At 38.4% G+C, this 13,207-nt stretch overlaps 1 protein-coding gene across 3 annotated transcripts in view; it reads left to right on the forward strand.

Annotated features, from left to right (window-relative positions):
* The window catches only part of DOCK11 (dedicator of cytokinesis 11), a 188,423-nt gene that overhangs the window by 136,156 nt on the left and 39,060 nt on the right, over positions 1–13,207 (forward strand). For all 3 annotated transcript variants that reach the window (XM_036840277.1, XM_036840275.1, XM_036840276.1), the window contains 5 exons: positions 490–627; positions 3,768–3,950; positions 6,193–6,306; positions 8,595–8,810; positions 8,899–8,956. In XM_036840277.1, coding sequence (XP_036696172.1) covers positions 490–627; positions 3,768–3,950; positions 6,193–6,306; positions 8,595–8,810; positions 8,899–8,956 — 709 coding nt within the window. The remainder of the gene's footprint in view (positions 1–489; positions 628–3,767; positions 3,951–6,192; positions 6,307–8,594; positions 8,811–8,898; positions 8,957–13,207) is intronic.

A 13,207-nucleotide genomic window follows, 5' to 3' on the forward strand; every position in this document is an offset into this window, starting at 1 on the left:
GAGGGTTTAATTTGTCACCAGTGGCTAAAGATATCTTATGCTAAACATACATTTAAAAGCAAATTAGATACTAGACTTTTAAAATGGAATTGATGTTTTCCTTAATTCTTACATTACTTTGTCAGAGAAATACAAAGGCTGGTTACCTTGTATCCATTTTTAATTTACTGATTTCTGAATTGAGGAGCAATATGGTTAGGTTAATAGAAAATACTCTTCCCATACTAGTTCTGTATTTGCTGTGTTATACTGGAAAAAGATTTTTTTCATCTATTTAAAATTGTGGAATTAAGTATAGATGTAGTTTATATAGTATTTTGAGATTTCCAAGTTGAAAGATGGCACAGATGATTTTAGATTATGTTAAACTTTTTATTGTTACTTTTCAAGCAGTGGTTTGATAAACAGGTTGTTGGTAAAGCGTGTTCTCTCATTCTAGGGGGAGCAGCATAAACTATTTCTGCAAATTTTTTTTTTCATGTTTTGTAGAGCCAACTTTTAAATAATGATGGCCACAATCCGTTAATGAAAAAAGTATTTGATATTCATCTTGCTTTTCTTAAAAATGGGCAATCTGAAGTGTCGCTGAAACATGTCTTTGCCTCACTGCGAGCTTTCATTAGTAAGGTAAGAGCAGAGCTCTGTGGCTGCGAGTGGCCTTGCTTCATAGCAAGAAGGAAAGGGGAACAGGGATCATTGCGAAGACCTCTCCAAACCTCAGATAAGGAAGCCATTAAATCCTGCCTTTGTAAATATTAGAACAGCAAAATACGTAAAGAGAGCCTGACCAGGCATTCCCTAAAATCAGCACGTGCTTTTTATTTTGTCCTGTCATTCCTTTCTGAAGAGTATCATTTTAAAATTACCAACTGCCAGTTTTTCTTCTCTTTTGCTTCTTTTGAAAGTATTGTCATGCTGAAGATATATAAGCTGTGAGGGTACTCATGTATAAGCACTTTGAAAGCAGAGACCAAGTCTTATAACCCCAGGGCCTTGTATGATATCTTGCAAATCGTAGGCACTCAATACACGTTCAGATGAATGAATCCTTCTTTTCAGTGCGAATTGTATCTGTGGGCTCTAAATTTTCAGGCCATTTACCTCATCTAAACTAAAACCTCAGACTAGGCTTTTAGGAATAAATATGACTGAAACAGATAGCAAAGATTTATTTCTGGTCTGGTTTTGATAGCTTTTAAACATAATTAAAAGCATCAGGAACCAAGATGGAGTTAAAATTATGGAAAGGCACAGTCTAGGCCTCCACTCTGGTATGTGTAACTCCAACAAGACAAATTCAGTTAACCAATTTGTGTAATAGGATAGCTGAGTGTGGAAAACTTTTTTGTCATTATTTGTATGGCAACTTACGGGGTTTAACTGATATAGAAATTAGGTGATCTTGAAGGTTTATTTTTAAATTGCCATTCTTTTTTTTTTTAATTTTTTTATTTTTGGCTGCATTGGGTCTTTGTTGCTGCACGCGGGCTTTCTCTAGTTGCGGCGAGCGGGGGCTACTCTTCATTGCGGTGCGCGGGCTTCTCATTGCGGTGGCTTCTCTTGTTGCGGAACATGGGCTCCAGGCGTGCGGGCTTCAGTAGTTGTGGCACGTGGGCTCAGTAGTTGTGTCTCGCAGGCTCTGTAGTTGTGGTGCAGGGGCTTAGTTGCTCCGCGGCATGTGGGATCTTCCCGGACCAGGGCTTGAACCCGTGTCCCCTGCATTGGCAGGCAGATTCTTAACCGCTACGCCACCAGGGAAGCCCTAAATTGCCATTATTTAATACAATTTTTTGAATAAAGAAATAAATGGAAAACTGAGTTCAGTGCAAGCATGTTACGAGAAACTAAGGGAAAGAGATTCAGAAATAATTCATTTAACAAACAGTTACTGGGTAGGTACTTACTGGTGTCAGACGTTGTGTCAGGGATACAGTCTGAGGACTTACTGTCCAGTAGAGGGAAACACACACACATTGATGCACATCCACAAATACCATTAGGCTAAAAGAAGTCTATACAGAGAACTGAGGATGAACAGGAGAAGGACGGGAAACACTAATTTAGCAAAAGTTTCTCTGCAGCACCGGAGTTAGGATTTAGTATGGACTCAGCAAGAGATGAGACTGAAGAGGTCGATGGGGACCGGATGATTATGTCCTCATCTTAGGAGTTAGACTTCATCTTTTAGGCATCAGGGAGCATGAAAGCACCATAATTAGATTTTTATTAAGAAAACTGTTGCGGGAGGGGGAGAATCTCTTTAAAAAGTAGCCTAGAAGCCTAGTCTCTGCCCTCATGAAGCTTTCAGTGGGCAAGGAGGGTGGGGCAGAAAATAAACAAGTAAATAAAACAGTAATTGTCACAAGTTCTAGGAAGGAACCAAGGCGTTGAGATAGCGAATAATGATTTGTGGGAGTTACCTTACTTTAGATAGGTTTGTCACTTTTAAAATGAGACCTGAAATAGGAAAAGGCACCAGCTGTTTGAAAAGCGTAAGGAAGAACATTCTAGGGAGAGGGACAAGCATATGCAAAGGCCTGGAGTTGGGATAGAGCTTGAAATTCTGGGAACTGCAAGGCCCAGTTTAGCTGGAATGTAGGGAGAAAAACAACATAGAAGGGGATGGAAGATCCTGACCAGGGATCAAACCCACATCCCCTGCATTGGAAGGCGGATTCTTTACCACTGGACCACCAGGGAAGTTCCGGTAGAAGACTTCTTATAGCGGATTAACTACACTACAGCTATGCTTTCCCTTCCTTTATTTTCGTACTAGAGTATCTTGCCCAACAAGATTTGGTTTAATCCGGTGAGACTATTGATGAGATCTTTCAACTGCCAACTAGAAAACATTTATTAAACTTTCATAGCATTGCACTCGGTGTTAAGGTGATAAAAAGAAAATAGGTTCCTATGATATGGGTTTAAATTCAATATTCCCAAGAAATAATTTTGAAAGGGTGGCCCTCTAGCTTCACACTCCCTGAAAAACATCCATTGTGTACCCTGGAGCAGCTTACTACTTGCTTGCCTAGACATGTAAGCATGGAAGATTGTAATAAGCCTATGTTACATGTATAGTTTGTTTTCCACGAAACAGAGTGAATACGTTCTCAAAGTAGCAGCCACTTGCCTGTTTTGAGAATTAGTCACTTTTTTTACTCTTTTTCTATGCCAACATGTATTTTGATCAACAGTTTATGAATAGAGGATGCACATGTTTATGTTTGTGTGTGTACACTTCATCTATACCCCATTTTGTTTAAAGATCAACTTTATTTGCTGAATAGATTCCTGGTATAATTTTCTCAGCATTTGGAAGTTCATAATATAAGGAACTGTTTAAATATAAAGCAAAAGAGTAAGTAATGCAGATTGTCCTAACCATTTTTAAGGCCCAAATTGAGACCCATCAATCATTCATCATTTCAGTCATTCATTAATTTAATACATATTACTGAGAACCTAATTATCTTCTTTTCCAGACCGTTATGAGCTCTTCTTAGATCCGTAGCACTTATAGTCAGCACCTCACATTTTTGTAGAGACTTGTATACTGACTTGCATTGTTCTGTCATTAATACATGCTGGTCTTTATGTTTTTAACTAGTTTGGGTTCTCCAGAGTGGAGCCCTAGCCTTATGTTGATTTTGTATCCTCAAAGCACCCAGCATAGTTTTAGGTTAGAATATAGTAGGCACTTGATAGTTGATTGACTTTTATGATTGGGTTTTCAGATACTTATTTATGTTTTTCCTGTTCTTTAGTTTCCCTCAGCCTTTTTCAAAGGAAGGGTAAACATGTGTGCTGCATTTTGCTATGAGGTTTTAAAGTGCTGCACATCAAAGATTAGCTCAACCAGGAATGAAGCCTCTGCACTTTTGTATCTTCTGATGAGAAACAACTTTGAGTATACCAAAAGGAAAACCTTTTTGAGGACACATCTGCAGGTCAGTGAAAACCAAAGCTCCTCTTCTTTCTTCTATTCAATCTTTAGCCTCTATGTCAAGATCTAGAGCTACCCAATCCAATACAATAGCTGTTAGCCACAGGTGGCCGTTTAGCACTTGAAATGTAGCTAGTCTGAATTCAGATCTCCTGTAAATATAGAATACACATTGGCTTTTGAAGACTAAGTACAAAGAAGTAAAATATCTCAATTGTTTTATATTGACTATATGTTGAAGTGATATTTTGGATATATTGGGGTAAGTAAAATAAATTAAAATTCACTTGTGTCTTTTTACTTTTTAATGTGGCTACTGGACAATTTAAAATTACACATGTGACTCAGATCATATTTCTGTTGGACAGCACTACTCTACAGCATAGGTGTTAAGAGCATAGATTCCAGATTCCAGATTCCAGGACTATCACACACTGTGTGACCTTAGCAAGGGCTTCCTTAGTCTCTCAGTGCCTCAGTTGCCTCATATGTAAAATAGTGGTAAATATCCCTACCTACCTCGCACGGTTGTGGTGAGGATTAAATGAGATGATTAAGTAACAAACAAAGCACTTGTGTTTTTCATGTGCCGGCATGCCCAGTTAGTAAAAAAATGAGAGAAGTCTCAAGGTTTAGTAGAAAGCATAGACTTTGGAATTGGACCTACCTGGGCTTAAATCATAGCTCAGCTACTTACTTACTTATGTGACCCTAGGCAAGTTACTCAATTTGTCTTAACTATTTGCCTCATCTGTAAAATGAGACCAAGTATGTTTCACCTTGCAGGGTTATCATGAGGGTTAAAAATAAAGTGTGTGTGGTGCCAGGCACAAAATACCTGGCACATAATAGACACTGAGTACGTGGCAGTTGTTTTTCAATGTCTCCATGTTCTTTAGCTTATCTGATGAAACAACTCTGAATTAAACAACAATTGGGACTTCTTGGCTCAGTAGCCCTCTTCGTAATATGGGAAATGCTTGGTCATATTTCTGTCTTCACTGCCATGGTCTGTCCCGTTGCAGTTGTTTATTGGAGACTGGGTTATAAATGAGGAAACAGCCATAAGCAGCTTTTTAGAAACGTCATCAGTGATTTGGAAATCTGATAGAAGTATATGCTTCCTGTAAAAATCTTCTATATAGTTACTTTTGGATACTAGGGCCAGCATTATATGTTAGGGTGTCTAATATTTGCTTTCATAGAGGTGTCACTTGTGTACCACCTTCCCCCAAAACATTTCTGCAATTAGTGTTCTGGTGTATCTGAAATTCCCCAGTAGGGTCCATTCTTCTGGGTTAAAACATCAATTTTTCTCAAGTCCTTTATTCAAATATAAATGAATTAATAAATGTGCAGACTTAGAACCAGGTTCTAAGTGGTCAATAAAGTGGGTAAGTAGTAGTATTATGATTATGATCTCTTTAATCCTCCTAACAGCTCTATGAAGTAGATATTGTTATCATCCCCATGTTGCAAATAAGGAAAGTGGGGCACAGGAGGGGTAGTTAACTTTCTCAAACCCACTCAGTGAATAATGGATAAAGTCAAGATTTGAATCTAGGGCAGTTTCACTCAAGAGCCTGCACTCAGCTCCTATGGTATCTTGCTTCTCCGGATCAAGGGTAAAGCTTCCAGCCACTAACACCTTAGCCTGAATCATTTACACATTCAACCAAAGGAGCCTGAGAAATTAAAAAGCACCATTATGTTACATTATACTGCTATCATTATGTAATGTATATGCCGTAACATATACTGCTATCTAAACTAGACAGGCCCTAGTCAGAAACAAAGAAGGGAGCTGAGGCGCTGGAGTTGGAAGTCCAGCACACTGAAATAGACTAGTGAAAAGAAAGGAGAAACCATCAAGAAAAAGGTCATTTCTTCCCAACTTTGCCATAGCTACTACGTAGCAGGCATATTGAAAGTAGAGACCTGACCACCATTGTACTAGTTCACTAATTATGAAAACAGTTTTAGATCTAGCTGTGCCATGAGTTTGGAAGGTTTTTCACATCTAACCAAGAAAAGTCCCAATAAAATTTGTAATTAGGAACCTCTGAAGTTGCTATTTCAATAGAAGAGTTTAAACCCCTCATGTATGAAGAAAATAGATTTTGATGGAACTATGTAGGATCTTCAAAAGAATTTCATATGAGTGCTTATGGGTTTGTACAATGATGAAAATAAGCAGCATTTATTCAAAAGACATTTGAAAAAATGGTGTTTGCTTCTTCCCACAGATTATCATTGCTGTAAGCCAGCTGATAGCTGATGTAGCACTAAGCGGAGGATCGAGATTTCAGGAGTCTTTATCCATTATCAGTAATTTTGCAAATAGTGACAGACCTATGAAGGTATGCTCTCACTTCAAGTAAAAAATTAGAACTACGTTCACTGTCAGGGAAGTTTACACTCCTCAAGTTAAACTGTGTGTTGGAGTCACAATTTTTATATAGTATAGAGTTTATAGAATGTGAGCTTCACAAGTCAAAGCTTTGTCTTGTATACCACTGCACCTCTAGCACCTAGAACACTGCCTGGTACACAGCGGATATTCAATATTATTTGAATGGATGGATCAATGGCTATAGTGTGTATACATAGTTATGATAGGATTCGAATTTTTTCTGGGCTTGATTTTTAAACTTGCTCAGAAAAGAAATGGGTCCTTTCTTAACAGTTGTTACCATTTATAAGATTGGTTAATTAAGCACTGAGTTTGAAATTTCACAAAACCTCACTTATTAGATTAGCTAACAGCTGCCTGATCCTTTGCCAACAGATAAGGAGTGGCAGAGAAGGGATTCATTATTTGATGATTTTCTGAGTTTAAAGAATCATCTGTTAACTGGGGCTTACCAGAGATACTTATTGGCAAATCCAAGTCCAAGGCTGTCATTCTTAGGCACCAGCTGGCTGAGGCCAAACCCAAGACCCTGACCACCATTCCTCTTTCCGAGCTATATGCTTAAAACCTATAACATTGTGAAAATTCATTTTTTGTTTTGTTTCATGGAGAGCAGGTTCTGATCTTCAGTGATGCATGCGTACAAGGGAAGAAGAATCATTTGCCAATAGAGAACTTTTCCTCCCCGAGGAATCATCCCCATTCTTGGGAAAAGTCATCTTTCAGCATAATTTGACAATTTGTGTAATATCTGGAAAAAAAAAAAAGCTCACAGTCACAGCATACTTAATGTTTGGGATGTGTCGGATCTTTGTACCAAAAAATATTCCCATAGGAATGTTGCTGAAACTGAAAAAAACACTGAGTAGTGCCAGCCATTGTCAGGCTGGGAAAGTTTGCTTTTCAGCCAGTTCTGGTTCCTTGGGAGATCAGTATATGCTTCAGCTAATCCCATGAGCACAGAAAACGCTTATGTCATTTAGGATTTTTTTACTTATACCCTAAGAGTTTATTTTTACCAGTTTTTATCATCCTTAATTCCATGTTATGTAAAAGTTGGGTTAGCAGCTTTTTCAAAGTAAATGGGGTCTGTTTTAGCCCTCCTTGATAGGAAATCTTTTTCATGACTCATTTCTGAAATGACTTAGTTTTATTCTGGTAGGGAAGTCATTACCAATAAACTCTAGTACAACAAAGTATAGCTTTCTCCCAGTAAATGGAATCTCTATTAATGTATAAGAAGAGACTTTACATATATAATTATTTTTAAAAGTCATCTTTAAAGAAGGCACTTTTAAAAATCATTTTCTCCACATTTGGTTATATTCACATTGAAAGGCTCCCAAAGCCCTGTACCTGTCCCTTACTCATCTTCTCTGAATCCTACAAATAATTGTGATTACTCCAGTGGGGTTAATAGGAAGCGATAGGACTTCCTTAATAGTGCCCAGGATAAAGAGGAAACTCGAACTTCGTGTTTTTGGGAACAGACACTTTGAGAGAAGTTAATGATCTCTTTAAACTCTTCAGAGTGTTCTGTGATTCATCAACTCTTACTTGCATAATTGGAAATTTTTGCAGTATGGTTTTCACCTTAGTGTATATGGTAGTTGGTAGATGGGATAAGTATGCTTGTCAATGTGGAAGAGTGACTAAGATCACTAGCTCTGGAGCCAAACTGCCTGGGTGTAAATCCTGTCTCTACCGCTTACCAACTGCAAGACTTTGGCCAAACTACCTAACTGCTGTATACCTCGGTTTTCCGTTGGTAAAATGAATTATAATAGTACTTAATTCATAAGGTTGTTATAAAATTTAAAATATGTAAAGCACCTAGGCCACTGCCTGGTGCATAGTAAGCTGTCAATTTTTAGTTACTGTTGTAACTAAAATTACACAATAAAAGTGAATGTACATTACACTCATAGCTGTAGAATTCACGGTGGAGGAGCTGGGGTTCAAAGCCAGGCAGTCTGGCTCCGAAGTCCGTGCTTTTATGTATTATGAATATACTGCCCTCAAACTCATTGCCTTTGAAGCCTGAGCTAGTGGGATATATTTTAAAGAATTAATTTAAAACTCTTTAGGCATGCCACATGCCAAGAACCAAGAACCAAATACCAAGATCTCTAACAAGGGGTAAAAGTTGTGTGTTATTCCCAGGATTGGATGCCTAGGCTTAGAGCACATTGGTAATATTGATAAACATGTCCTTTTTGTTTGTTTTGATATTAGGCAACTGCTTTTCCCACAGAAGTTAAAGACTTGACCAAGAGAATCCGTACTGTTCTTATGGCCACTGCTCAAATGAAGGAGCATGAGAAAGACCCCGAAATGCTAATTGATCTCCAGTATAGCTTAGCCAAGTCCTATGCAAGTACCCCAGAGCTCAGGAAAACCTGGCTTGATAGCATGGCGAAGATTCATATAAAAAATGGAGATTTTTCAGAGGTGACTACTTATGGCTTTGTTCTAAACACAACCCTGCAAAACCCCTGGAGCGCAATCTGACAGTTCTTTCTTTGTCATCCTTTTTCAGGCAGCAATGTGTTATGTCCATGTAGCAGGTTTGGTTGCAGAGTTTCTTCATCGAAAAAGTAAGATATTTCTGTTCTTAGAGATGGGGAGAACTTCAGTTAGCACAAGAATTTTTATCTTTGTAGCTTGCAACTGTGAATGTGATATGATTGAGCTCTGAAAAGTATGTTCACCTTTAGCCTTATTCACTGTTAAACAGAAGTTGTTATAAAAGAAAACTGGATTGTTCATTTGCCTTCTGCTTTCATTAAGAGTACAAGAATAAGCTGAATAGTACAGGGCCAGGCCTGATGCCCAGTGTTTATTCTCCAAGACTGTCTCCCTGGAAGACTGCCACAAATTAAATTCTTCTCAGGGCTTATGAGAAGCCCTGGATAATACACACCACTTATTTTCCCCTATCTGCCTCAACTTTACCAACAACTGCCCACAAATTATATCTCTACAGCCACTTTAGTGCAACAATATCTTGGTATTAAAAGGGAGTTGGCACATCAGCAAGATGGCCCTATAAGATGTCCCTCATTTGTATACCCATCTCAACAGCAATTTGGCACCCATACATGGACGAAAGTGCCTTTGTGGGAGCTGTGGGATCCAGCACCACATGCCAAGGGACCTGGGAGGAATTTTACCCACCTATGCATCAGGTAATAGGCAGACAGATCTGTGTCCTGTCTGTGGACCCTGCAGTGGCCTATGAGCTGGCTCCAGCCCCTCTCAGCTGCAGTCCGGGATCCCCTGGAGAACACTGTCTTTAGATAATCTCCCACAGATGAGAGAGCCTTGGGGGAAGTCCAGAAGTCCAGTGGAGAAGTTCCAGCATGCTGTTGGAGCAAAAAATTATACAAGTTTGAATGCATTGGAGAGGATAAGAGGAACAGTTTGATTTTACTCGTGTCACCCTTTCCCCAAGGTGGCACAGCTCAGTGCCAAGAGAGACTTTCTCACCGTGATTTCTTCTGCAGGGAAAAGTGAGGGCATGTGAGTGGGTACTGCCTTTCCCAGCAGTGCAGATGTTGCCAAAGAGGCCCATTTCTCTCTTGCCCCATTGAGAGTACTGAGTCATGAACTGAATGAGTGGGGGGGCAGGAAGAGGCTGGGAGAGCAGCAGATAGGACTTAGAGGGCATTACAGGGACACAGATCCTACTAATCACATCACAGACTCCATCAAAAAGCCCACCAACAAATTGCTAGAGATATTTAGCCTGTGGATCCCCCCCAGCTGGCCCACAGGCACCCCTGGTGCTCCATGTGCCTCAGCCACACACTGTAGCTGGATCTCTGTGCATGCTCCTGAAGGCAGATGGCTAGTGAGCATGTGCAGAAAACCAGCCAAAATCAGTGGGCCAGGGAGAGACCACAAGCTTGAACTTTAGAATCACCCTTGGGTGATCAAATGGGAGGCTGTTAGCACCTGGCCTGGTGTATTGCATGATGGAGAAAAGACATACACGCTTAAGAATTCTGTCATAAGAGGGAGCAAGAACTGTGGAGCAGGTGTATCCATAGCAGGTCTGTGAAAGCCTCAGAATCCCTAGCAGGACAGATGGAAAGTTGTTCTCTCCTAAAATCAGTCAGTAAAGTTGGTTGGAGGTAACTGCTACTTCACATGTGAAGATAGCAGTGGAAGACTTCAAGGAACATGAAAAATGAAGGAAACATGACACCACCAAAGGATCACAATAATCTTGTAGTAACCAAACTCAAAGACATGGAGATCTGCAATTTATCTAATAAAGAATTCAAAATAGCTGTTCTAAGGAAGCTCAGTGAGCCACAATAAAACAGAAAATTCAACAAAATCAGGAAAATACACGAACAAAATGAGAAGTTAAACAGAGATAGAAACCTCACAAAAAAGGACCAAACATATTCTGGAGCTGAAGAATACAATGAATGAAGTGAAAAACCACAGTAGAGAGTATTAACAACAGAATGGATCAAGCAGAAGAAATAATCTGAATTAGAAGACTGGACCTTTGAAATTATCCAGTCAGAGGAGAAAAAAGAAAATGAAAAAGAGTGAAGAAAGCCTATGTGATCTGTGGGATACTATCAGCAGAAACCTTACAGGCCAGGAGAGAGTGGGATGATATTTTCAAAGTGCTGAAAGAAAAAAAAAAAACTGCCAACCAAGAATACTCCATCCAGCAAAGTTGTCCTTCAGAAATGGACAGATGAAGACTTGCCCAGGCAAAAGCTGAGGGAGTCCATCACCACTAGACCTGTCTTCTAAGAAATGCTGAAAAAAGTTCTTCAAGCTGAAATGAAAGGATGCTAATTAGTAACATGAAAACATATGAAATGTATCCATATGAATGGATAAAGAAGACATGGCACATATAATCAATGGAAAGAAGGAAATCCTGCCATTTGTGACAAAAGGGATGGAGCTTGAGGGCATTATGTTAAGTGAATTAAGTCAGAGAAAGACAAATACTGTATGATCTCACTTATACGAGGAATCTTCGAAAGCCAAATTTGTAGAAACAGAAAGTAGAATGGTGGTAGCCAGGGGTAGCGGAACTGGGGTAATTTTGGTCAAAGGGTACAAACTTCCGCTTAAAAGATGAATAAGTTCTGGATATCTAATGTACACAGTGATTATAGTTAACAGTACTGTGGTATATACTTGAAAGTTGCTAAGAGTATAGATCTGAAATGTTCTCACTCCCCCCAAAATGGTAATTATGTGTGGTGATAAACACTATTGTGGTAATCATTTCACAATATATACATGTATCAAATCAACACATACACCTTAAACTTACGCAGTGTGAGATATCAATTATGTCTCAACAGAGCTGGGGCTGGTTGCAGGGGTGGAAGGGGGCCACAAAAAGGAGTCATGGTCTTGAAGGGCTCAGGATCCAGCAAGTCTAATTCAGGAATCTGCCTGAAAACTTCCCTTTCCAAAATTAGTATTGTTGACTGTTGTAACAACTACTTAAATAGTAAAACAGTTGAGTTAGGTTTAAAAAGTGATTGGCAATGGACATTGCAAAGAAATCTCCCACTATCTATCATAATTGCCAAGCTATTTCCTTGAAGGCAGTCAAATGAGTAACATTTGGGCAAAATGAAACCATCTTGTGGGAGTCACATGGCTGCAGTTTTGGCTCTGAGAACACAACCATGTTTTGTTTTGTTTTTTAATTCCAGAATTCCTACAGTTAACTATATATCTTTCTTCCCAGATAGCATGACTAAAATGTAGATTCATTTTACTTATATTTTAAATTTAACACTTTCTGTTTGATACTGAATTTCTTTTGAACAATCCATATTTTGAAATTGGTATACTCTAGTATTCTCTTTTTAGTACATATGTGGTTTTAAAATGGAGAATGGGATTAATTATCAAAAGAAGGCCTTGTTTGAGGGTTTTTTTTCTACATCACTGGTATGCCTGAGAAATTGCAGTAAAAACACATATTGAAATTGCACACCTGCAGTTGCAAAAAACTAACAAATATGAGAACCCTAAACATGGTACTAAATAAAGTTCTAGGTGTGTCTTTCAGGTATATCAGGTTAATATTATCTCATCTTTTTCATTAGTAGAAATCTGAAATAAGAGTTTTTTGTCTACTGAGTATAAACCTATACCCTTTATATATTGAAAATAGTTAAATATATTAAAATACTTCCTTAGAATTTTTTTTCACAAGTGCAAAGACCTTAAAACTAAGCAAAAATCAAGAATTATTAATCTCCATTATCAGTTCTTAAGCTTTAGAATTATAACTATAGTATTGGAGAAAATAGCAACTAAAATATTTAAATATTGCTGTGGGTTTTTTTGGACATTAGCTTGAGGCAGCTAGCCTGAACACCAAACAGTGTGACATGTTTCAACAAGTGGAAACAGTGCTTTTAACTAGTCATTTAAGTATTTATTTCATAATACCTTCAAGGTTTTTTAGAATTTATCCTTCACAGAAATCAAAGAGCCCTTCTCTGAGTAGGAAGAAAATGATGTTTTGCATTTTAAACAAAAAATAATGTTAAATATAGGAGAGGTTTACATATTTATTTATAGGTGCCATCTATTTTTAAGCCTGGAAAATTCTACTCAAACTAGAAAATCGTATTCTAAAATGGTGGCAGTAGTAAAATCCTCAGGGTTTCCCCCCTTAGCTTCAATCATGCCAATGATCGAAAACACCTGATTTTGCTAATTAGCTGATTCAGCTATGATAGTTATACCCAGGTAGACCACTAATGTTAAAACAGAAGTTAAAAACTTAATCTGTTAACCTGTCATTCAGTCTGAGAAATCCATGATCTAGATAAGACCTGGAT

This window comes from Balaenoptera musculus, chromosome X, assembly GCF_009873245.2.
Source record: "Balaenoptera musculus isolate JJ_BM4_2016_0621 chromosome X, mBalMus1.pri.v3, whole genome shotgun sequence".
NCBI lineage: Eukaryota > Metazoa > Chordata > Mammalia > Artiodactyla > Balaenopteridae > Balaenoptera > Balaenoptera musculus.